We start from the raw sequence: 27,148 nt of genomic DNA, 5'->3' as shown, positions 1-27,148 counted from the left end.
TTTTTTCCACTTAAGTTTCCAAGGGGTGTAATGGCACAGATGGAACACTTAATACTTTATCATAACCTCTAAAAAGCATTATGGCAACGTAGTTTACAGATGTTTGACACGTTTGTCCTGCTCTGGAAGCTCTCTTTCACGCATGAGCAGACAAGAGCCGCTGTTCTCGACGCGCACGCGCAGTTGAGTCAGCTTCCCGTCGCAAATGTCAGCTACACGGACAAACACTGTCAGACTATCTCAGCGGTTCAGTGTGAGAAAGAGAAATGACTGATCTCTTCAGCTGTGACGTTTATTTTTATTAAGAAACAAGCTCAAAGCGGAAGGAATTGACGGAGAGATGGAGCAGGAGTTTGAGGACATAGATTCAGAAGGCCGCTGGCAGAACATTTACTTAGTAAGTACAGCTAAGACAGCTAGCATGCTAATGAGCCACGCAATCTGCAGTTAACCGTTAGATATATGTCTTTTTATCGTAATGTCTATTTCGAAACAATAATTCAGTGTGCTGTCATCCTTCTACTTTTGACAGTTCTTGTAATGTGTTAAAACGAAAGTAAAGCTATGAGACCGAGATGTTACGCTGATTGATTGGTAAACTGTAAAAACTGTACATCAAAACCTAATGAACTGTCTGTCTAGACAGCATGTTTGGTCACTGAGTCTGCTTAGCTAAGACTTTTTAAGCATTATACTCTTTTTGTTATAAAAACCGTAAAGAACAGTTGAATATTTACGATTGGGCATCAAATTGAAATCGAAATAACCAGTAAACAGTTACAGAATGGAATATTTTAAAGCGACTTCGATACCAAAAGTGCTGTCTTGATAGGGAAAGCACTGGGGTTTGAGATAAAGGTAAAGTTGGTTTTATATTCGCACATTCTTTCATTGAGCAGTCTCTATATTGTTTACCATGTTACTTTGTATATTTGATCGGAATTAGCATGCAAGTATGACTTCTAAACAACATTAATACTTTCTAATTCACTGTGAACAATGTTGTACTTTGATAATCATTGGCTGCTATTATGATTTCCCTATTAAGATTTTGCAAAGAATATTTTTCTTAAAATATATTATTAAGAAGAATGTTTGAATATTCGAATATAAAACCAACTTTACCTCTATGGTTTTGAGTAACAGACATCATATGACAACAATGCAACACATCGTTTATTCATCCGTTATACGAGTAACAGCTGTTAGCTATTTCTGACATATACACGTTTATTTACTGTAACCAGCAACTGTTACGTTTTCGTGTGATCAGTGACTAAATTTATAAGCATTACAGGCAACTCTACTGACATATTAATGAAGTTGTTTACTTAAAAATCAGTATTTTATTCATAGAACAAGGCTAAAACCTTATATAGTCTTAAAGTGCTAGATAAACAAACATAGGCCTCATATAGTTGTGTTGTGTTGTGCTGAGTGAGAGTGTGTATGTGACTAAACAAACAACAGTGTAGCTTCCCTGATTAATATTTCCAGTAATATTATGTAACTATTTCTGGGAGCTGTTCAGTCCTGATTGACGTGAGCTAATTTGTTTTATTATTTTTCCTGTCCGCTGTTTGCTGACTTGGACAATTAATTTAAACGCAACCTAATGAATCAGTAATGGCCTGATTAAGCTTGTTTTGAAGCTCTGCGTGCATTTCTTTCCCAGGAGATACGCAACCAGTCGCATGAATGTGCATTCAAAGTGGCCAAGTATCCAGAGAATCGCATTCGAAACCGATACAGAGACGTGAGTCCATGTAAGTAGCCTCAGATTTGAGTTTATATTTTGTTATTTAATGAATGTTTTGTTTCATTTAACATTGTTTAACGTTATTTCCTCAAATAATCAGTTGATCACAGTCGAGTGAAATTGGAAAATACAGAAAATGACTACATCAATGCCAGCCTGGTGGTAATGGAAGAAGCCCAGAGGAGGTACATACTTACCCAGGTGAGTGAACACCACCCAGGACAAGGACACTATGTGTGTGTATACGATTACACAACACTGTTTCATATAAAAAAATAAGGCCATGTTTTGACCATTTTTTATTTGTATTGCATTAGTTATTTGAGGCTCTGAAAAATAACTTTTCAAACTTATTCATACAGCTCATTTTCAGCCTATAATTGTATGTGTAAGGACTTGGCAACCAACTAATGAGAGCGTTACAGCTAAATATACGCTATTTGTGTTTATTAATGAGCTCTTCAATACAAACCACAAATGAAACTAGCTGAAAGACAAATTAAGTGTTTATTATACTTTATTTTTGTTAAGAAGAAGTCATATTAGTTGTTGGTTTTCAAAATAAATTTGTGTAAAGTTATGCTAGTGAACTTGTTATATCTGTGCATGGTGATCTACACATTACAATTTCATATTTTATATGTCAACGTGTAAAACTTAAGTTGGTATGGAATGTTAGTCTGGACCCCAGTATTGTAGAATAATAACTTATATAGCTTCTAATAGGCTGCTAAAAGTAGTAAACGAGCTGATTGCACTTCAAAGTTAATGCACATTTTTTGGTACACTGTAAAACCCAACAGTCAACTTTATCAATTGAAATGAGTGTAGTTAACTCAATTTACTGAAAGTTAATTCTACTCATTTGAAAAAAGTTTTGAACTCCATGTTTGAGGTAATGATGAGTTAATAAAATACCTTATTATTTCCACATAAATGGGGTAAGTTCACAGTACTCATATAGATTAGTTTTTGAACTTAAATGATTTGTTGCAATCAGTTTCCTCAAATGGTTTGAGTTAACTTATTGGCTTTTACAGTACTTAGTTGGTTTGAGTTCTCTTCATTTATTGGGTTTTAATTTGCTTAAATTGCTTCTTTTACTCAAATGTATTAAGTTAACAGTACTCAATAAATGGATTGTTGCAGTCGGTTTCCTAAAGTGGTAGGAGTTACTTTACCTTTTTGGGTTTTACAGCGTATAATTGCTTACTATATAATCCACATCTAGCTTTTTTTGCAACACATGTGCTTGTACCTCACAGGAAAGGATTTTATTTAGCACTAGCTATATACTGACCTCATTTTAGAAATTTCCTGGCATTGTAATTTATTTGTGTCTAGACTAGGGATTGACCAAAATAAAATTCTGGTCTAAAATCAAAAATTCTGGATTCACTTTGGCTGAAAACCGATACTGAAAATGTTTTGTAACAATTACATATTATTTTATTATATAACAAACTAATTTTGTAAGACTATTTAAATTTAGAACTATTTAAATTATACTAATTTAAAAAAAAACACATAAGCCAATAAAATAATTAAATTTTGTTGACAGTGGAGAATCATCATTTTACCAGCATTGCTTTGACAGCACAGTAGCGTACTGCAAACAGCAGGAACATGTATATATCATAGAAATGTCCTGTCATGAGAGATTCATCCTGATGAGAGATATACATGTACATGAGCGGATTATACAGTGCACAATATTAAACTTAACTTAATCTTAAACTTGACTGCACTTGTACAAGCTAATTGGTGGTTCACTCTGAATCACTCTTGTGTAGAGCAAGCCATTGAAATGAATAGGTTTCTGAGTGCTTTTTACATGTGGTGTGATTTAACTTGCTTCAAAATGCGCAGTGACTACAGCTGGGGGGAGAGTAAAATCAGTGCCCTGATCACTGCACAGTTTTTCGGCTCATATTTTTGGCAGTTTTTCTCTTTCAGCCAAAAATAATAATAATTCTGCATCCCTATGTGAGACTTCTGGTCTCATTCACTTCCATTGAATTTGATCATATCAAACAGCTCTTTATTATTCTGGTATTTTCCTATCGTATTTTCTTTTTAATGTATAGTCATAAACAGACTGGTTTGTAGGGCAAGCAGTTTATTTATTTACATTTAATTCCTAAGTAGATTTATTATAAGATTAGATTATTTCTAAATAGAATGTTGTAAAGATTTTACTAGTATCCACACAGTTTATTGCCTTTGCCTATATCTGTTATGATTATTGCGGAAGAATCTAATCTAATCACTAATTTGTGTGTATTGTACTATATAAACTGATTTTATTATATCCACATATTGAATAAAATATGTATTGAATATTTAATCCTAAATTATATATTTTTTTAAGTTTGCCAATGCCTGTTCAATTATTATTATTAAGGAAACTATTGTCACTGTATGGGTTTGTTCACTGTGGTATTACTTTTACTTCTGCAGTTCACTTCAGTTAAATCTTACATGTTCTTTTAAATGCTCTGCCAAAACTTGAGAAATAATTTGAGATATTTCATGCTGTTTTGCATGCAGAAATCATATGAATGTTTGACTAACACCTTTACACTAATGCTAATGCTAGCTGTATGAATACAAATATGAAGAGTCAAGAAAGAAAACAGTCATAGGACTTGTTTTTAGTGTTAGAAAGGTTTTGTTTTGATGTTGCGACTAATTTGCCTCAAGCAGGCACTTTTCTTGTAAAGATATTTTCAGTAGACTAACCTACAGGGAAAGCTGTGCTCAGACACACGCAAACGATTTTGCAAACCTTAATATTAATCTTAATAAAACCTTATTGTAACCCTTCTGTTCCACAACCTTTGCTTTCCTTAATTTCAGCACTGACAGTTATTTTATGCTGATGTTACTATAGAACGCTGTAGGCAGGTGGCAGGTTTACACCTCTGATACAAAGTTGTGTGGGTAGCATACAGAAGCTCACAAATACATTAGTCAGCCATATGAAACATGGCTTTGGTTTGATCTTTATTTTTAACAAATGTGTAGGTGTGTCAGACTTTGTGGTGTTGATTTTGCATAGCATTTGTAGAGAAGTGTAAGACTACATGTTTATGAAATCAACTAGGGTTCACTCTGTGAACGGTAAACTAATCTGCCTGAAGAATTAGGCTGGTTTTGGGTTCACATTTCTTGGGAGCTGTTACATAAGTCAGATTCTTTTGAGCATTGCGATCAAACCCTACTTATTGTCAAACTGGACTGTGTTTCTTTATTGTCAGGGTCCTCTGAGAAACACCTGTGGTCACTTTTGGCTGATGATCTGGGAACAGAAGACCAAAGCAGTCATCATGCTTAATAGAGTAATAGAGAAAGGCTCGGTAAGAATAGATCCTTTTCTATTTAAAAGCACTACTCTAAGATTGTTTAGCCTCCATGCTTTTAAAACAAACACAAAGTCTTTCTCTAAGTATGTATTACAGAGCTCCATAGAGTCTCTGCAGGTATATGGGAGTATGTTTCAAGTAGAACCACATGAAGGAATAATAGAGGTCTAGAACATGTAGTGTTATTGTTGGCTGAAACTATAGCATTTATCAGAAAATCAGAAAGTAATATAAATATTTTTAATGGTGTTTTTAAAAAGTGGTTAAAAACAAAACAGCAGTGTTTGCACAAATAGTCTACTGTTAGTTTGTTGGATCATGTCGTCTTTGCTTTGCCTTCAGTAATTTAATGTGAAGAATTATAATGTTGTGTATATTTATTTATTATATTTCCATTTTGTCAAGCCTCCTGTGGACAGGTGTTGAGAATTAGCAAGTTTGCTAAAACACTTAAACAAATGCATTTGGTTGTCCAGTGTAATTGTGATGTCCATGTCAAATAAATAAATAAATAAAAATTATAGAAAACTAACTGAAATAAAATAAGTAAAATTGAAAATCTATTTTTTATACAAAAGCACACAACAATGCTGTTTAAAAAAAAAAAAAAAAAAATTATATATATATATATATATATATATATATATATATATATATATATATATATATATATATATATATATATATATATATTCAGGTAAAAGCAAATTAAAATAAATTATGCAAGAACTGTATTTAAGTATGATATTGAAACATTTGAGACTATTGTCTTAATATTAAGCCACAAAAGTACTGTTTAATGTGACTGTTCACCCAAAAATGAAAATTGTCAGTATTTACTTTCTCTTTACTTGTTCCAAACCTTTCTGAGTTTCTTTGTTTTGTTGAACACAAAAGAAGTTATTCTGAAGTACATTGGAAACCGGTAACCATTGACTTCCATGGTATTTGTTTTTCCTATTATGGTTATCCACGATTTTCAATTTTCAACAGAACAAAGAAACACATAAAGGTTTAAAACCTTTATAAAAAGGGAGTGAATAGTGAGGCAGTTTTCATTTTTGAGTGAACTATTCTAAAACTATTTTAGAAAAATTACATTTCATCAGGCCCTACATTAAACTGAGCATTTTGTTCAGTATCTCAGAAAGCAATATATTTTCTTTATATATAGAGGTATTTACTGTAAACAGCAAGTCTATATTAGGCTTTAAGAACAAAAAGTTGTTTAAAGAAAGCTATAACTAACACACATCTTTCATTCAGCGTTAATCCAAGTGTTTTGCTTGCTTTACTTATTTAATTGCATGTAATAATTTACTTTGGAATATTAGTCATCATATTTCAAATGATTAAACATTTGAGGCAGTGTTATTAATCTCTTTCTAAATTTTGTTATGAAGGAAAAGTGTGCACAATATTGGCCGACACAAGAAGAGAGAGAGATGTCTTTTCGTGACACGCGTTTTGTGGTAACACTAGTGTCAGAAGACGTGAAGTCATATTATACCACCAGAGTGCTGGAACTCCAGAACGCAAATGTAAGTCCCTCATTTTGACTATTGAAAATCACAATGTTGACAATAGATTTTTTTTTAATGCTTGTATTTTTTCATTATTATTATTATTATTATTTTTTTTAATCTACATAGACGGGGGAGACGAGAGAGATCTATCACTTTCACTATACCACATGGCCTGACTTTGGCGTCCCAGAATCCCCAGCCAGCTTCCTTAATTTCCTGTTTAAGGTGCGAGAGTCTGGTTCACTCGGGATGGAACAGGGTCCAGCAGTTGTCCACTGCAGTGCCGGAATTGGGAGATCTGGAACATTCTCTCTGGTTGACACTTGTCTTGTCTTGGTGAGTTGAATCTCTAAAACTAGGATATCCTGTGTGTTTTTTTTATTTATTTTATTTTTAATTTCTCACCAATTTTAATTTCTCACCAAAAGAAGCAGTGCATTAAATTCTATTTTTCCCCGCCTTGTCTTTAAAATATTACAATTTATATTACCCCAGTATTTTCAATGAAGTTTCCGCACTCGTCTGCTGATCCTGACGGCGCTTTTATATAGTTTTACACTTGAGCAACTAAATAAATGCTGTTTAACTGAATGTATTGTAGTTATGTTGCAACATCAATGCTGTAAAAGGAACATCATGAAATTGAAAACAGAAACATTAAGCTTGCCTTTCACCTGAAGTTTATTATTAGCTGAAAAACACTAGCTGTGCACAGAGTTGCAGCGTGCAGTTGACGAGAGGGAGAGAGGTAAAGCAGTTGTGTTGTTATTTCTGTGTTACAAGCCAATCAATTATTACACAAGTGTTGAGATGATTGTTTATAACAGGGTTCCTCAAAAGGTAGTCACATCTGACCTGCGAGATGAAACATTTGGGCCATGCCTTATTTACCACATCAAAAAATGGGGATGCTGCAATACAAAATAAATAAATTATATATCTTTTTTAAATGCAACCATTCAATACAACCTCCATGGTTCAATACCATATGTACACTGCATTTTTTCAGCATTGTGTTTTAATTTAGAAATTGCATTTTTCTTTATTTCCATTGCTTTAATTACTCTTTACATTAAAGTTAGGGACGCTGTTATGTCAAAGTGACATAAGCAACTGGAATTTGTTTCCTGCATTTTACCCATCCAACTGCACACTTTGTTAAGAGCTGAACAGACCAGCATGAACACCAACCCGAAGTCTATTTAAGTCATGAACTTAGGTCGTTTATTGTTTTTGTTTTGTTATTTAAACATTTGTGCAGGAGATTTGAGAAGTGCCCACATCTGTACGGGTGAATGAAAGTTATCACACTCAAATTAAGTCTTACTTGTGAACTGTAAAACTCAATTATGTCCACTAAATGTCAACGTGCCTGAATTGATGAGTATTCAACTGGTTATGTCTCACACAAGTAATTTGACTTCTTCTCTGAAAGAACATGATTGTGTGACATTGAAAGTGAAATAGACCTAGCTTCTTTTTAATTAGGAAAGTTATGTAAATCTCCTTTTGATGTCTCTACTCTGTGGTTTACAGAGCATAATGAGGATTTTGTAGGTATTTTTTTTAATTGTATTGTAAAGGCCAATTCAAAACAACTAAAACATTTAAAATATGCCAAGAGTTGTAATAATTCTGGCCACTTAATTATCTGTCTACTTTTGTAATGAAGTAAAATATACAAATGTTTTTCTTGTTTTTTTATCATATGATTTAAGTTTTTTTGTTATTTTTTTAAAGTTTTACTAAATTACTGTATACTATTTAATAAAGTAGTAATTATAACATCATTTTCGCTTTCGGTTTTTCATCCAGGGGCATAAATAATTTTTGGTTTTGGTTTCAGCCCAGAGTTCTCAGTTTGGTACATGCCCAATTAGAACCTTCAGTAAATTTGACTCAATATGTTTGTAAGTAGTCTATTCAGAAATGAGAGCGAATGTTGATCAATATTTCAAACAAATCATTGTTAATTCATTTAGAATTGTGCAGCTCTAAATTACTAACTTTACAAACCTCAAATGCATATTTACCACATCAAGAGGAATACTTCAAGTATCGCATTTTTAAAAAGAGCAAGTTCATCTCAAATTGCAAACTTATGCACTATCCTATGCCATTTTATAGTATAGTTACAGTAAATAGTGTAAGTAGTGCACACTGAAATTCTAAAAAAAATTAAGTGCACTTTAAATGCCCGGATGAATCACTTATTTAAAAGAAGTGTGGAATGTTGGACACTTCACACTCAACAGTCGCTGCTTTGCTTGCGTATAGCAGAAAGGGTGGAGCTTTCGGCACTAATATTGATTACTTTATTCATTTTGGTTTGAGAAAGCAAAATTTTCCTGTGTAATTGTGATTATACTAATGGCAGGTATTATTTGGTAGTTTGGTCATTTATTTCACTAACTTGGCAGCCGTCAAACGTCATCAAGGAAACAGTTTGAATTTCCGCTTCCTAAAAAAACGTTAGTAATCCATTTGGCACGACATTACATTTATATACTATGCTGTTCAATGTGTAAATGTATGAGTGTGTAGTGTGCCATTTGGGACGCAGCAAGTATAATATCTCGTTCTCCCTTCTTCCTGTTTGTCCTTCATTAAAGCTTATTTACTACTGTTTTTTCTTTTCTTCCGACACTGATATATCACAGATGGACAAAAGAAAAGACCCATTATTGGTGGACATCAAAAAGATTCTTCTAGACATGAGAAAGTACCGGATGGGTTTGATTCAGACCCCTGATCAGCTGCGTTTTTCATATATGGCTGTGCTGGAGGGTGCCAAGTACATTATGGGAGACTCGTCTGTGCAGGCATGTGATCTAGACAGTATTTTCAACTGAGTCACCATTAACCCAATCCTGTATCCTGTGTTTGTGAAAAAAACTGATTTGGTTTTTTATGTCCGTGTGCAGAAACAATGGCGAGAGCTTTCCAGAGAGGACCAAGAGCCCCTGTCTGAGTCTCCCCCTCCACCGCAGCCCCCTAAATGCACAGAACGCTACAATGGCAGCAAACCAGCTCATCTGGAGGATGGGATCGACTCAAAGACGGGAAAGAAAACAGGGCCAGAGGCCCCCAATAAAGAACCAGACAGGGATGCTGGAACACAGTATGTAAAAAAAGACTTTTTATGTTTCTTAGACTTGTTCCAAAACTTGAATGTGGCTGATAAGGAATCAGCATTCATCAAGCATGAATTCAAATGCCAAATTTGCCAAATGAATTCTGAAATTCTCGAATCTTCTGTGTGTGTTCAGTGTTTCCTCTAGGAATTTTTTCAGCTGTGGCGGCAGGCATTTTTCACAAGTCTACCTATGGCGTTATTCGAATGACAAATTGAGAAATGTCAGGAGCGCAGTATTACAAGTCGAGATCGCATTTATGCAATACGAGCATGCAAATCTTTTTGCATGTGCACTGATTTTCTCTGCTCGTGCACAAAACCTCTTGCACACCCCCTCAAATTAACGCTGCTTAAACGCAGATCTTCTTGAGCGCTCTCAAATAAACACTGCTGAAGTGGGATTTAGTGCGTTTATGTCATGAGTATGTCTCCAACATTGTGTTATTCTGAGTTTAGGGAGAAATGTGCTTTATTGATGAAAAATAATTACTATAATAATGTAGAAATGTGAAGTGTAATACCTGTCTTGGAGGAATTAAGTTATTGAGACTTTGATGGAGTTTAAATTAAATTGAAATTGAAGCAAAAATTTGCTTAAAATGACAACACCTAGGTGGTCCTATAATTAATGCATTTTCTTGAAAATGGTTTATGTATTTATTATTTATTTATTTTTTGCAATCATATATGACAAAAATATTTTTTTATGTGCTATTGCATCCTTAAAACAATTATATCCAATACTTTACCTGATCTAATATTGACAAACTTTTATATATCCTTGGAAAGCTCTAAGTGCTCTCATACTTCTGTATATTTGCTCAATTTTGCAGGAAATTTTAACACGGGACATCAGCGTCAACGCTTTACATTCATTTTGAATGGGTAACGCCAAACGTTGCTGAACTGAATTGTGGGTCCGTCAGTGCTCAAAGTTGAAACTTTTCAAGCGCCAACGGAAGCGTCAGCCAATCAGTTTACTTTATGCAAATACCTCAGCTCAGACAGCAGCCGATTACAGGCTTACTTTATTGGCTAACTCTGCCATGACCATTGCGTCAACCTCAACTTCAGCGAGCCCTCCGTCAACCGCTGACACTGAAGCCCTGTGTGAATTGGGCATGATTTATTAATTTTTTTACAAGAAAATTGGCCTTAAGTTGTGGCCTTTGTTATGAAAAGCCCTGTCAATCCCTGAAACATTACAGTTTGGATGTGAATAATCCAAATATAGTTGAAATTAATGTCTATAACAAGTGACCAGCCTAAGGATTATATTTAAAATCGTTCTAGAATTATATTAAATTGAACTTTAACATTATCTTTACAGGGATGAACTTAAAAATAGGCGGTACAGTTTTGAGTTATAATGAATAGATTTAAACATTATTCACAGTGTTTGCTTGTAATCTCTTCACAACTTTTTTAACCACGTGTAGCCAGAAGTTACATGATTTTCTTTTACTTGCTTTGTTTTACTTTTTCATTATTGTTATGGCACTACGTAGCGCTGGCGGTTTTAAAATGCTGTCATACATCTGATATTTTTTGATGGTCTAAATATGCTGCAGTTTGGCATCATTGTGTTAATCTCTGTACAATTGACATACTCAAAAAGCAGACAAAGATCTGCGATATGCATATGAGGGAAATATTCAGGATGTGCATGTAAATGAAAACAAAATAAATATAGAAGCTATAGCCTATGGGTATAATGATGGGAAGTTCGGATTAATTAAAATGTTACAAATGGATTCTCTGAGACATAATTCACAAACACATGCAAACAGTGGCATCTCGAACAAGACAATAATGCATCTATAAAATTATTAGAGTGAGTAAAGTTTAATTCATCGTTTATGTGTCTTCAGGCTATTCGTTTTAAGTTAGCTCAACCCGCCTGTCATCTTCTGAGTCCATAAATGGCTACTGTCTGAGCTGGGGTATTTGGATAAAGTAATCTGATTGGCTGACCCTTCCGCTGGCACTTGAAAAGTTGAGAAATTTCCAACTTCTGCACGCCAACGCATCCACGATTTAGTTCAACAACACTTGACGTCACCCATTCAAAGTAAATGGGAAGCGTTGACACTGATGCCCCGTGTTAATAAGACGTAAGTGTCATTGCAAAAACTGTCCTGAAAAACTAAACAAATATACAAAGTACACACTTGGAGCTTTCCAACAATATATAAAAGTTTGTCAATATTAGATCGGGTTTAGGATATAATTGTTTTAAGGATGCAATGGCTCATCGGCGCAATAGCCTAGTGGTTAGCGTGCCGACATATGGTGCAATAGCACGTCAGGGCGTCGCGAGTTCGAATCCTGGCTTGACCACATTTCCCTACCCTACCCCCTTTCTCTCTCTCTCTCTCCCATTTCGCTTCCTGTCTCAATACTGTCCTATCTAATAATAAAGGCAAAAAGACAAAAAATAAATCTTTAAAAAAAAAAAAGGATACAATGGCTCATACAAAAAAGAAACTTTTGTAAAAGGTCATATATGATCGCAATAAATAAACCATTTTCAAGAAAATATATACATTTTAGGACCATCTAGGAGTTGTCATTTTAAGCAAATTTCTACTTCAATGTCAATTCAATTCGACCTCCGTAGGTTGTTCATTGTTCATTCTTTATTGTAAAGTCACATCTCCATAAACTAAAATTTTGCGGGTTGCCCCCATGTAGTAACAGACAAAATGAGTTCATCAATCTTGCGTCCACGCGTTTCGATTAAACCATTCAGCAAGTTTCAGCACTGTTGATTGACAACTGATGGTGAGGCTGGCATCCACACAAGTGTATCCACTTCTCTAGTTTTCAGGAAAAGATAAAACCCAGCCTTTCTGACTACCTGCTGTCGCTTGTTTAAGTCCTATATGAGCACATTTTCACAAATTTTTATGTAATCGGCAGTGTTACTCCACTATGCCTGCTTATTCGGACTGTTTTGTTTGTGGGAGAAAGTGGCACACAGTTGTGGGAGCACAGAACATCTGTGTAAATGGCTAGATTTCCTGTCAATCAAACTGCCTGCAAATGGTCAATTGAGACTTGCATAATACTTATGATGGGACACCTTGTTAAACTAAAAACATTTACATGTTATATTTACTGCTTTCTCTTTAGAGCTCGCAAGCGGCTTCGAGATGAGAAGATGTCCAACCCCTCGCAGAAGACCCAGAAGCAGACGAAACCCAGGATCAATGACCCTGATAAAAAAAGAAAAAGGTGAAACCGTCTGTCTGCGAGAAATGTCACTTTTATCGTGCTCTGCCCTTTATTGACCCAGTGAGTCATTTCAAACATGTCTGGTCATGTGTGGGTAATGCAAGTCACATAATCCCACAGATGCCTCAATAATAATGTCATGTGAATAATGTGACATATTGTCACTTAGTTTTTAGCCTCTCAGATGCAGGTGTGTCACTACACTGCACAGAAGAGATTACCATTTAATCCTCTTGGTCATTCCGAGGTCAAGCCTTTTGCATATTAGTTTTACCAGAACATACATGTAGGAATTATTAACCCTACTGAGAAAATTGTAGTAATATGTTTTCTTCTAAAAAAAAGCCTCTTGTTTGTTTTAGTTTGGTTGGATAACATTTTTTAAACAATTTTTAAGATCATAATGATTAGCCCTCTCAAGAATGATTATTTTTTTGAAATATAATATATTTTCTAAAAAACATATTAAATCTATTGGGTTTAAAAATGGTTTCTCCGCTAAACAGCCCTTGGAAAGTATTTGAACAAGAATAAAAATTTTACAGGAAGGCTAATAATTTTGCCTTCAACTGTATATTACTACCATATACATGTCTGATGGTGTGACTGGCTGGTGTGGTTGACTTTTGTTCATAGAGATTTGAATGGCAACTTTATTTTGATTATAATTTTCGTGTGTACCAGAACTGATGGTAATACCATAAGTATGAGTGGCATAATTAAGAGTACTGTTATATTAAATGGGCCATATGATGCGCTAAAATAAAAAAGGGCTTTTAATTAGGTTTTTTAGAAAGTTAACATGCTTTAAAGGGACAAAATGACAATTCTGCCATCATTTACTCGTCCTTGACTTGTTCCAAACCAGTTTGAGGTTTTCGTATGAAATAGCTGGGTAAAAATACCATGAAAGTCAGTGTTATCATGGAAGTTACAGGTTTTCAACATACTTTAAAATGTCTTGTGTTCAACAGAACAAGCCTTTTTGGCTTTTTTCAAATTTCTCATTACTTTAATTTAAAATGAACCATATCCTTGCGAACATAACCCATCAATGACTTTTTGATGAATGTGTTATTCCATGCACATGAATTACATTGAACAGTTTTTACACACGTCTTTCAAAAGTCATGCATATCTTCACCTCTCAACACGCTTCTGCAACCTAATTTTGGGTCAAAACCCGCCATTTGAGAAACACTGCTGGACAATACTGGAGCGCTTCAATAAGGCTTAATGTATTAGTCTATGTTGAAGGTATTCATTCATTGATTACATCACCCATCATGGCACTTTCCCACTGTTATTTTGTTTTCGTAATGGAAATAAAGGACATTTAATCCAATTTAATGATGAACACTACAGTAAATAATTTGAAAGTGCCTGTTCTGCTTCATAAAGCATGAGCTGCAAATTCACAACCAATCAGATTTGTCTGATCACTTGATAAGTGTAAAGAGAGATGATTGGAGTTTATTCTGTTAAATGTAAATCATTTATTTTGTGAAAGATTATGAGCTTTATTCTTCATCTTATACTTGTACAAACAGATGTTACACAATAAAGAAACACTGTAAAGCATCATATGGCCTCCTTAGTATTAACAGTAAATTAATCTATTTTCATTATAATAATAATTTAAGTTAATCCAGTTTTTTATTATTATCGAATTTTCTTAATCAGCAACTTTCCCCCAGTTGCTCATTATTGCAATACAGTGATTTATTTAATTATACATTTTTAATCATTTAAATTTTATTTACCTGTTACGACTAGGTTTTAATTTACATTAACATTTTTCATGAAGAAATTAGATTGGAAATTAGATTAGAAGTCTTAAAATAGATATATTTGTTCAGTTAATATAAAATATCTTATTTTTAGCCTTAGATTTTAGGGCAAGTTGTGACTGATATGTCTTGATTTTATTTTCTGAGGTTTTGAAGGCAAATGGAGGTCATATTATTTATGAACAATATGTATGAGTGACAAGTTCAGCGTTGATTAGTTCATATTTTAGTTGAGTATTTTAGCTGAATTATGTAAAGCACAGGTGAACTCTGTGGCCACGTACACACTGTAAAGCTTGTGTTGTGAGAGCAGCATTTAAATACGTGAGTTCTCAAGATCATCTCATTCTCTGTGTGTGAAACATGACTCGCTTCTGACTTACACCATAACAACGTTTGTGGCATCTTTGCATGTTTGGCATTCTCTACCTTTGACTAAAGTAGTTTTACAGTAACCCAAAATGAGTTATGGGCAGTGGATTTGAGTTTTATTTGGAAGGCTGTTATATAGAGCACAATCTTAAAGCTTTGCCATGTCCAATTATAAAAGCAATGGTCATTAATTGTCTTTTGGAGTAGGTAATGTGTAGATCACCATGTTTTCCAGAACACTCTGATATGAATTTAAATAGGTCATTAACAACTAGTTGTTCTGGGGTGTGTTGCCAAAATCATAGTACAACTCAATTTTAGGAAATAAATGATATAGTAATAAGTGTTTCCTAAAACAATAGTTGCTCTGTCATAGATACCTAATTTGAACCATGGTGCCGTATGTACATTTTGAACTTTTTTAAAACATAAACATTACACACACATACCATACATTAAGGATTTTTCTTTTTATCCATTATGATTTGTTTATTCCATTTTATGACTTTGGTAATAAACCTTTAGCCCGTTTGCCTCAGTCTATTCTTTTTGTATTCTTAACTAAAACACTGAAGTTGACTATATATAGTGTATCCGGAAAGTATTCATAGCGCTTCAATTTTTCCACATTTTTTATGTTACAGCCTTATTTCAAAATTAATTAAATTCATTTATTTCCTCAAAATTCTACACACAATACCACATAATGACATTATGAAAAAATATATTTTTAAAATGATTGCAAATTTATTAAAAATAAAAAAGCTGAAAAATCACATGTACATCAGTATTCACAGCCTTTACTGTGAAGCTCTAAATTGAGCTCAGGTACAATCTGTTTCCACTGATCATTCTTGACGTTTCAGCAGCTTAATTTGAGTTCACTGGTGAATCCAGATGGAAAGTTCAGTTGATTGGACATGATTTGAAAAGGCATACACCTGTCTATATAAGGCCCCAGGGTTGACAGTGCATGTCAAAGCTCAAACCAAGCATGAAGACAAAGACATTCTCTGTAGACCTCTGAGACCGGATTGTTTCAAGGCACAAGGCAAATATATTAAATGTATAAAATAAAAATATTTGTATTTATTTGTTGCCTATCAAATTAGAATTGGTTTTAGAAATTACATTTCATAAGCATAATGAATTACTTTTACAATTATACATTTCATAAATATCATATTCAGATACGTTTAACAACATATATATTCATTTTCTTTTTTTCCATTTATTTATTTTTTTACCAAACTGATGCCACATAACAATTGCAAATGAAAACAAACTGTGCTGTCTGGACCATAAAGCTGTTTGAGAAAACACCAAAAAAGATTGTGGCTTATTCTGCACGTCCCTGAGAGGACGTGTCTATCCTCACCTGTGGAGGGTAGTAGGAACTTATAACCGACAGATTCAGTTGTACAATTTTGTCTGATAATCCAATAATCCATATCGTTTACAAATATTTAAGAAATGCATTTATTTAAATGTTATTTGCACATTTATAGTAAATAACATTGTTTATTTGTGTGTGTTTTCACAATGTAAAAAATACAGTTATAGTATAATACAAAGAAGGAAAATAAAACAGTTTTTTTTAAAGGGAGTACATAACTAAAACATTTCTCTTTAAAGGAAGAAATTAAACTGTTTACAAAAATCAGTTGTTTTTAATGCTTTTTTGTAGCAAAGTTAGCAATAGTCTCAAAATAATGCTGCGTTTCAGAAAGAACAAATATAAGAACTGTTTCTGGTTTGTAAATTTACATTTACATAAATGCTTTTTGTTAATATCTTTTGTTTCTTCTTGAATTGAGTTGTTTTCTTGGTTATGTCACTTCAGTTTTATTTTCCCAGTGGGAGGGGAACTTCAATGATATGGGGAAAAACTTCCACCTGCGGGATTTGGTCAGAGAGCCAATAATCTGAAACAGTAATAAAATGGGCCAAAGAAATTTCAATGAACTGGCGATGTCAGCGTACGCAGCTGGCATCAATCACAATCAGCTGTGAATAAAGATGCCAGCCACGCGACGTCAAGTATCTTTTCGCTTTCAGAGCCTCACAGTACTGAAAGAGTGTTTGGTTCTTCCATCTCCGTCCTTCGAGGAGTGAGAGAAAGAAAGAAGTTGCCGGCGATCAACAGGCTATTTTCTCTCAGTCTCAGAGTGTTACAACGCAGTGGCAGACATTCGAGCTGGGCATTCATCTGTCCCAGTGCATTCTCTGGTCCGGTTTTCCTAGAGCGGTGAGTAACTGAGCAGGTTTCCTAAAAGAGCAACATGGTTGTTCAGCGTGCCTTTTAAAGACGTGTGTGTTTCTGGATGCTGTGGTTCCCTGGCCACTGATGATGGGCACAAGCACTGTGTTGCATGCCTTGGGGTTGAGCTTGTCAATTCGGTGCTCGTGGGCAGCGCATGCCATCACTGCGATGGCATGTCTGTTGCGAACCACCCCTGTTGTCAGTGGTTGGCACTCGGGCAGATCTGAGGGTTACAGTGGGGGTCAGTCTACCACCCTCGGCCTTGCAGACCTCCCATTCTCAGTGCTCTCCATCCAAGCTTCGAGTGAGAGAAGCGCTCCATCCTCTGGGATGATCACTCTCTCACTTGACGTCACCGAGAACTAGATGTCCATCACTAAATCGGAAGGTGGGCTGTCATTTTCTGATGATAATTCGACCTGCTTCCTTCTATCTTGCCCATGTGGTGCCCCTTCCTGGGGTAGTTAGCCTTGGCTCCCGTCCAAAGCGTGTAGTTTGTCTGCATGCCTCAGGGCCTGAGCCTACACTGCTGCGGGCCAGGCTATTTCCATTTTGATTGCTATGGCTGGTGCAGGCATTGGCCCAGAGCCATGAGGAAAGTTCCGACCCAGGCTTAATGTATGCACTGCAAGCGACTTTGCTCTGAAAACACCAGGTCAGCTGTGAGTGCCCTGGGAGGGAAGATGACTACACTAAGGCGCTTGTCTGTGGCTCGAAAATCTGCTCCACTGCCCTGTCTGTTCCACCGGTTAAGCGGCAGTGTTGAGCGCCCCACAGATAATTACCATCCTCCCGCCTTAAGGCTGATTTATACTTCTGCGTCCGGTGCTGTCGCATAGCCCTTCGCTGTGGCTGTCGACGTGGCTGACGCGCACCTCTCAAAAATTTTAACTACGAGTCGCAACGACGCGTAGCGCAAGCTCTGTGATTGGTCTGCTTGGTAGCGCTGACGAGTCTGGGCGGGATCGAGAGCCGCGCGAATGGCGCGAGCAATTGTTTACAATTGTGGAGTCCCGTGAAGGAGCTCCGGATGGAAAGTTTTGTTTTGTGTTTACCTCATAGTTAAAGTTGTTGCACGTCCGCCGGTTCCTGCCTCAAAATGAGCGAGTTTGAGTCACTTGTACAACCAGGAAGTGTTCAGGAAACGCAAAACAGAAGCAAAGACACTCGACACAAAGGAACATTTACACCTCACTGCCAACTAGCGTTTCGGAAGTGTTAATGCAGACCAACAGAGACAGCACGCAGAAGTATAAATGCACAGCTGCGCGTGTTGCCTGCGCCGTGAGTTACGCCGGTCACTTGACGCAGAAGTATAAACCAGGCTTTAGGGCGCTGCAAAGTCCGGTACGGATCAAGAAGCGTCCCTGAGACAGGTCACTTGAAGAAAAGTGTTTCCCAAACAGGGGCACCCATATGCCTAACTTAAGGCAAAATGAACTTTATAATTTTAGAAAGAGCAATTTCTCCTTTCTCTGGATGTGATAGCCCGAACACTGCCAGGATGGGATGCTATGCCTTCCAGCTCACAGGATTGGTGCTCTTGGCCACAAGCTTCTAGAGTGCCAGAGGACGACCTCCATTTTCTCGAACTCCCAGCCACCCTGCGGGCTCTTGGGACAAAGTTTAGATTTACCTCTTAGCTTCTGCTCTTCCTCGGGATGCGCGCCTCCTGGGGAGCTCTCCTATCTCATGCTAACAAAGTTCGCTAAATGGTCCCCCAAGTTCACAGGCATGTATTACACCAAAGTCAACACTGTGTCCACCCCTGTCTTGCACAAGGATATTTCTCTCCTCCTGGTGAAGGACGCAATCGAGCCAGTCCCTACAGCTGAGATGAGGTATGGGCTTTTTAGTCTGTACTTCATCGTACCCTAAAAGAGCAATGGGTTATAATCGATCCTAGTTTTGCGCATTTTGACCCACTGCCTTTATGCTGTGTTCACACCAGACACGGAAAAAGCGTCAAGCGCGAGTGATTTACATGTTAAGTCAATGCAAAGGTGTGAATAGACATCCTGCAGCGCGAATGATGCGAATTGCTAATGAAGTGGATTTTGATGTGTGAATGAAGTGGGTAAACTTAAATATTCACGCAGCTATTTACGCTCGAATAGCGTGATTTATCCACTCGTTCCACATCTGGTGTGAACACAGCCTTGCAAGCAGTCGCTCAGAATGCTCATGCAGAAGCACATGCCCCGGTGCATCTGTCCTCAGGATTGGTCTACAGCGATAGACCTGAAGGACATGAATGTTCTTGTCTCCATTTTTCATGCCACTGGCAGTTTTTGCGGTCTGTTTGCGAGCGTTGAGCATGGTAGTACAAAGTCCTCCCTTCCGGGCTCTCCCTGTCTCTGCGGGTTTTCAACAAGCTCGCAGAGAATGCCCTAAAGGTCCTTCGACCCACGGGCATCTGCATACTCAATTATTAAAATCAATTCACCTTTATTTCTATAGCACTTTTACAATGTAGATTGTGTCAAAACAGCTTCACATAAAAGATCATAGTAAATTGAAACAGAGTTTAAGTTCAGTTCAGCTCTGTTCAGTGTGGTTAATAATCACTACTGAGAGTCCAAACACTAAAGAGCAAATCCATCGATGCACAGCTCTACAGATCCTAAGCTCTGCAAGCTAGTGGAGACAGCTGTGAGGAAAAAAACTTCACAATTGGCGAAAGTGAAGAATTAAAAAACCTCGAGGGAAACCAGGCTCAGTTGGGCATGACCATTTCTCCACTGGCCAAACGTCTTTTGCAGAGCTGCAGTCTAGGCACCAGAGGCTTTAAGCTGGACCTCAGCGAAGACTTGTCTGTCCCTGAAGCGTCGCAGGAATCAGTCTTATGCTCTCCACTCCTCCATGACCACCACAGTAGCCGCTCAGAATACGGCCTGGTCTAGGATATGGAAACCTTGGAATCATCTCGTCGCTGGTCTTGAATCGATTCAGTGGCGATGCGTAGTCTGAGAGCCTCGGGATGAGTATCCCCAGATGGAAATAGAGAATAAAGAGAATAATTAGCATAGCAGCTGTTTATAGTGTATATAAACGAGATGCAGAAACCTGTGTGGAGCAAATTAATGTATCATACCGCTAAGTGATTTATGCTTGTATGCAGTGTATGCTTTACTAAAAAAATAGGTCTTTAATCTAGTTTTGAATTGGGAGAGTGTGTCTGAGCCTTGGACATAATCAGGGAGGCTATTCCAGAGTTTGGGAGCCATAAATGAGAAGGCTCAACCTCCTTTACTCGACTTTGCTATTCTAGGTACTACCAAAAGCCCTGAGTTTTGAGATCTTATAGAGCGGGTTGGATTGTAGCGAAACAGAAGGTTGGTTAGATAAACAGGAGCTAGATTATTTAAAGCTTTATAGGTAAGTAGCAATATTTAAATTCAATAAGCAACTTAACAGGCAGCCAGTGTAAGAAGGATAAAATTGGATAAAAAAATTTTAATTGGATAAAATTATCTTGATTACTGACTTTTTATAGCTCACTAGCAGGATCAATTGGTTATGCACAGGGACTGGGTGCTCCGGCACCTCAACCTGTTGGGGTTTAGGGTCAACCGAGAAAAGAGCAGGCTCGCTCTTGTGCAAAGCATCTCTTTTCTCACGTTGGAGCTGGACTCGACCACCATGATGGCGTGTCTCCCGAAGAGTTTGACAGAAAAACTGTGATCTAACTGATATTATTTCAGAGGCTCCAAGAGCATATGGTATCCGCAGCTGCTGTCACGTTGCACAGGTTGCTCCATATGAGACTGCTTCAGCATTGGCTTAATGATTGGGTCCCCAGACGCACATGTCCCAAGGAGCATGCACCGCGCCCTCAGCCTCTGGACCGACCCTGCATTTCTACTGTCCTGTGTGCCTCTAGAACAAGTGTCCAAGCATTCCGACGAATGCTTCCAGTATGTGCTGGGGGAGCTGTGTGTGGTTTTTATTTTTATTTATTTTTTTACCAGTGCTAGATGGGAAACGTGCTGGTCAGGATGGAAAGCACAGTGACAATAGTGTACATCAACCTCACGGGAGTATCAGCTCACTCGCCGTTTGCTTCTCTGGAGTCATACGCGTGCTTAAATACGCATTTTCTCCAGTGAGCCTACTCGCACAGATACTGTGTAACGTCAGGGAGGACAAGAAGCAGGTCTGTTTATTGCACCTCTGGCACAACTGGACCTGCATTTAAGCTCTCTCCTCGTGACGGCTCCTCCCTGCATATCCCTGTGAAGAAGCTTTCTTCTCTGGGACAGGCACCATCTGGCACCCTTGCCCAAATCTCTGAAACTTCCGTGCTCCATCTATAGACCACATAAGAGGACTTCGGTGACCTACCAGTTTGGTGGTTAACACCATCACTCCGGCTAGAGCTCCCTCTATGAGGCATGCCTACACCCTGAAGTGGAGTCTATTCGCTGTGTGCTGTACTTTTCTCCAAGAGGGACCCCGGACATGCCAGATCAGTGTGGTGCTATCCTCCTTCAGATGACTGGATGAGCACTGGATCAGCACTGAGGGGTTGGTGTTTTGATCATCCCCACTATGAGGACACGGGGATAACTGCGTGCCGGGAAAGCATCACCTCATCATCCAGTTCCCAGAGGAGCTGGACGCTGGAAAATTAAATTAATCCTGTCTCCCTCTCTTAGCCACTTGGAGATCTCTCTTAGGCAAGTCTGTTCGAGCAACGGTTGCGTTGGCATCGGTCAAGAGGGTCGGGTATCTGGAGGCATTTTCAGTCAGCGAAGTGTGCCAGCGTTTTAGGCCAGCCCACTATCACTTTTTCCTAAGACCCAGGCCCACCTAGGTGCGAACCTGCAAGCGCTACCCATGGAGGAGGCAGACCTAGCCTCTTTCTTTGCCGTCTCATTCACGCTCTGCACTATGTGACCGCATTAGAGCTTATGGTTCTAAGCAGCTCCTTTTCTGTTATGATCGGCAGATGGGAAGTACCATATCCATACTGTGGTTGGCCTACTGGATTGTGGATGCCATCTCCCTCACTTTTCAGTGCCAGAGTGAGTTCATTTGTTTTCATGCCACCATTTGGGCAGCTGTTGTGCCTTAGCAGACTGTTGTAGTTTGGCTCATTAGCTAGAAAAGATACTTAGTGTTGCATGGCTGGCATCTCTATTCAAAGGTGATTGTAATTGTTGCCAGCTGTGTACGCTGACACCACCAATTCATTGGCTCATTTTATTACTCCTTCAAATGATTGGCTCTCTGACGAAATCCCCATAGTAGAAGTTTTTTCACATAGCATTTCCATTCCCCCTCTCGGAGAATGAGGGTTACATAGTAAGCGTTTTGTTCTTGCACGCTGAAAAAAAAACAGTCAGAGAGCTCTTTTCAGCGAACACCGATTCAACATGCTGAGGCAGGCCAACTTAGGGTGCTTTCACACCTGCCTTATTTAGTTCGATTGAATCAAAGTAGAGTTCGTTTCCCCTTTTGGTACGGTTCGTTTGGGCAGGTGAGAATGCAGCAATCGTACTCGTGCGCACCAAAAGCGGACCAAATAATCATACCGAGACCTGCTTGAAGAGGTGGTCTCGGTACGCTTTCAAACGAACCCTGGAGCGGTTCGTTTGTGGTGAGAATATGATCCGTACTAAAACAGGTCCAACCGCAAAAAGTACTGCACGTTTCGGACTAATTCAGCTGCCGTAGGCCTATGCGCTGTGCATTATGCGATATGGAGGAAAAATATTTGTTCACAGCGCTTTACCAACAGAGAGGGAGAGAGGGGAAAACATTACCTGATGGATCGTTGGAAATATTTCCACAAGATGACCATGTCGCAGTTTAGCTAAATTAATTCACGTCTCCTCCTGAAGTGACGAGCGATGCATTAAACACTGTTTTACAGCCGAGCTTCATTTTCGTAATGTATAGTTTGTCTAAAGCAGGGATACAATCAGCCAGCGCAGTCGACCCTCCAGAGTAAAAGGTGTTGTTTACCTGCGGGAGTTCACTGGCATTTTCCCGCACGTTAATTCTGACCAATCAATAAGCAGTTTAGGAAATATGTTCAACAACATCTGGCCAATGAGAGATGTGGATTTTGTCAGATGAGGGCATTTTGGTTCGTTTTTAACTGGTTCGGATCAAAGCCAGCAGTGTGGTGTGAAAACGACCCAAAGACGACAAAAGATGCAACAATGTGTCATTTATTACCCTTGGTCCAGATCAAATGAAGCGAACTACAGATGTGAAAGCACCCTTAAGCTGAAGTTAACCCAATGAGAAGTAACAAATGGAATACGCCTAGCCAACTGGTCGAGCTTCGGCTTGGTGTGTTCCTACTTAGTTGGCTATCAATTGTTTTGGCAAAGGCTCCCCAGTTGGGTTCTGTACACAATGCACTGAATATTTGTTTTTTTATTGTTAAATACAGTTGTCTTTCCTTTAAATGACTGAACTGTGTGCGTACAGGACAAGATTAAACACTAGAAGGTAAAGCGACTACCAAATTTAGCTGCAGTGTGTACGTGGCATATGTAATCCTTTAGCTGTTTGTGTGTAATTGTGTGTTATATTGTGGTTTCAGTCTGGGCTGTATTTGCTGTACGTGACACAGTGAGTGCTGCCCTGTTGGGAATCCTCCCCAATGAGGCAGCAGTGGCGCATCTGCAGGATTTTTGTAAAGACGAGCTCCTCCGGGCTCCTCAAAATCCTCAGGCAGTACGTGAGAGCCAGACATGAGCCTTGTGTGCTGTGACACGCTGTTTTTTTTAGCTTGCTGCTGTTTTAAATGGATGTGGCTGTCGGGGTTTTAAAACTGCGCTTCAGCATGGTGTGATTTTTTTTATTTATTTTTTTTAATGTAGAAGTTTCCTTTAACTACCTGTATAAGATTAAGTTACAGTGACTGACTTAAAGAGTGCAAGGAAAAAATAGAGTTGTGTTGAGATGAAATCTGATGGTTTTTCTAGACTGATGTGTTCGGGAAAAACTTTAGGGGATCTTAAGTTCTTAGAATAGCAACCAATTTTAAGTGTGTATGTGTGTGGTTTGAGTGCAGTACTTGTTGTTGTATGTTTTTGCTGACAGAGCTAAGAGAGTGTGCTTTGCTTGGTTAATTGTGTGTCACTAAAGTAGATCATTTTTTAAGTATATTTTTCTGCCATTCTGAATCCTGAATCCAAAAAGAATGCATGCATAATTGTTTTTTTGAGGGACATTTCACCCAAAATAAGCTGTTCCTTTAATATATCTTCATTTGTGTTCCACAGAAGAATGAAATTCAAACAGGTTTGGAACAAGTTGAGGATGAGTAAATTATGGCAGAATTTTCTCTTTTGGGTGAACTATCTCATTAAGCGTAAAATTGGCCTCATTTTCCTTCCTGACCCTCTTCATCACTTTTCCATGCACATAACTGGATTTGCAATCTAGTTGAAATGATTCCATTAAATATTGTGTCATTGGGTTAATAAGTAAGCATCATTAAATACATTTTTAGATTCATCAGATGGATAAAGATTCGACCAAAAGCCAGTGGTCAAAACTTCTCTTTGGAATGGGATTTATGTTCCTAAATGATTTAATATAATATAAATATACAGATTTTGGGTACTTTCACACCTACACTTTTCTTTCGGAACCTGTCTTGTTTGCCCAGTTAGCGTGGTTCGTTTGGCAAATGTGAAACCAGCAATCGCTCTCGGATCCGCGCCCAATCAATCGCTCCAAGATCGCTTGAGTGAGGTGGTCTCGGCTCGATTAAAACAAACTCTGGAGCGGATCGATTGCAGCGAGAAAGCGATCCGATCCGAGCGCGGTTATATCACTGTGTTTTATGGATATGTAATAGGCATACAGCTATATGAAGAGAGAATTATGAGTAGGGCGGGAAGTTTCGCGAGTCTCTGGATGCCCGCAAACGAATGATGATCTCCCGTTAATCTCGCGTCTCCCTCCTGGTCCTCAAATAGGCTACGTCACGAACCCTTCTCACCCCTCCCCACTGCATCTCTCCTCACTCTTCAGACTCGTCGCGCGCACCTTGTCAAACACCACCAAACCACTACCTCTCCTGACAGCTGAGCGGCACTCTGCAAAATAAACCCTGACACTATAACCAATGTGAGGAGAGTTTACTTGCACGTGACTTGTTTTAGCTTTTTTGGTCCGATTAGAACTTTGCAGTGTGAAAGCAAACCCCTCCAAGAGCAAAGAGCAACAAATCAGGGTTTATTTTGCAGCGTCCCGCTCAGCTGTCAGGAGAGGTGGTGGTTTGGTGGTGATTGACAGGGTGCGCGCGCTACGTGTCTGAGGAGAGATGCGGTGGGGAGGTCGTGAGAAGGGTGCGCGACGATCACTATCTGAGGACCGGGAGGGAGACGCGAGATTACCGGGAGATCATCACTCGTTTGTGGGCATCCAGAGACTTGCGAAACTTCACGTTATACTCATAATTCTCTCTTCATATAGCCGTAAGCCTATTACATATCCATAAAACACAGTGATATAACCGCGCTCGGATCGGATCGCTTTCTCACTGCAATCGAACCGCTCCAGAGTTTGTTTTAATCGAGCCGAGACCACCTCACTCAAGCGATCTCAGAGCAATTACTTTTACGATTGCCCTGTTCACATATGCCAAACGAACCGCGCTAACTGGGCAAACGAGATACGTTCCGAAACTAAAGTGTAGGTGTGAAAGCACACTTAGACCTGATGTTTTGGGGGTTATTATAATTGGAACACCAACAGAAGCATCCGATGTGTATATCAGCTTACTCTGGACAGGTTATGGTCTGAGTCTAAAGGTTGAGACCTACTAGTCCAGATTTGACTAATCATAACCTGTTGGAACATTTTACCCACTCGTGATCAATGAGTGGAAAACAGTAGAGAATGCTGAATTTTGTCAAAGTAATAAGTGCTTCATCCATGTTGATGCCTCTGCTGCATGGTGGGACATTAACTCTCTCAGGAGTGCTTTATTGCTCGCCCACTTTTTTCTGCAGCTCTGGTTCCAGAAGCATATTTCTCAAATCAACCATGAACGTCAAAATATTTTGAGAGCATATGGAAACTCAATTCATGTCATTCGGATTAAAGCAAACAAGTGGGTTCAACACAAGCATATTCAGTTCATTTAAAAAACTTTAATTTCATAAAAAGTAATTTACATATTGAGAATATGAGTAAAGCATTTACTTCTGGAACCAGGTTGTTGTGCTCTCGTTGCTAATACACTATCAAAGATCGAGTTTGAAAAGAAAAATGGAAAATGTATGCGCCACTTTATGGGAGTAACCAAAATACTGAAAGTTCAATCATTTACTCATTACACAGGAGTCTAAAAAATTAAATATCGTTTGATTGATTTGTTTATTTAAGCTTCATTTACATATGAAAGCTGCATTTTTCATTTATCAAAACAAGCTTGTTGACAACATCTTTTGTCTATAAAATCTTTGATTACTTTTCAGTGTCACAAAAGTATTAACATGACTTGTGACGGAGTTTCTAATACTAAAGCGGGAGAAATTACAAATTCCCATGACATTCTTGGAAAGCTATACGAATTTTCAAATGTATATAAATCTCCAGTTCTCATCTAAAGAAGTAGATCAAACTAATATGACTTCTGTTTCTTAGAGACCCAAAATAGACCTGTCACAATATATTGACTTAACCTGCAATACTTGGAGATTAATTAATTTGCCATTGCAATGTA

At 38.0% G+C, this 27,148-nt stretch overlaps 1 protein-coding gene across 5 annotated transcripts in view; it reads left to right on the top strand.

The window, feature by feature from the left end:
- The first annotated feature begins 179 nt into the window (after positions 1–179).
- ptpn2b (protein tyrosine phosphatase non-receptor type 2b) overlaps positions 180–27,148 on the top strand; it is a 29,997-nt gene continuing 3,028 nt past the window's right edge. The window contains exons 1-10 of one of the 5 annotated variants that reach the window (XR_012394637.1): positions 180–397; positions 1,676–1,766; positions 1,860–1,960; positions 5,020–5,118; positions 6,528–6,665; positions 6,777–6,986; positions 9,311–9,472; positions 9,575–9,771; positions 12,922–13,023; positions 24,008–24,141. Coding sequence is in view for 2 of the 5 variants with exons in the window: in XM_073930944.1 (XP_073787045.1) it covers positions 341–397; positions 1,676–1,766; positions 1,860–1,960; positions 5,020–5,118; positions 6,528–6,665; positions 6,777–6,986; positions 9,311–9,472; positions 9,575–9,771; positions 12,922–13,027 (1,161 nt within the window). In the remaining 3 variants the exon portion in view is untranslated. 5 annotated transcript variants of the gene reach the window in all.

This window comes from Danio rerio, chromosome 19 (genome assembly GCF_049306965.1).
Source record: "Danio rerio strain Tuebingen ecotype United States chromosome 19, GRCz12tu, whole genome shotgun sequence".
Taxonomy (NCBI): Eukaryota; Metazoa; Chordata; class Actinopteri; order Cypriniformes; family Danionidae; genus Danio; species Danio rerio.
The sequence above is the reverse complement of the archived record's forward strand: the minus strand, read 5'-3'. Positions and strand labels throughout refer to the sequence as shown.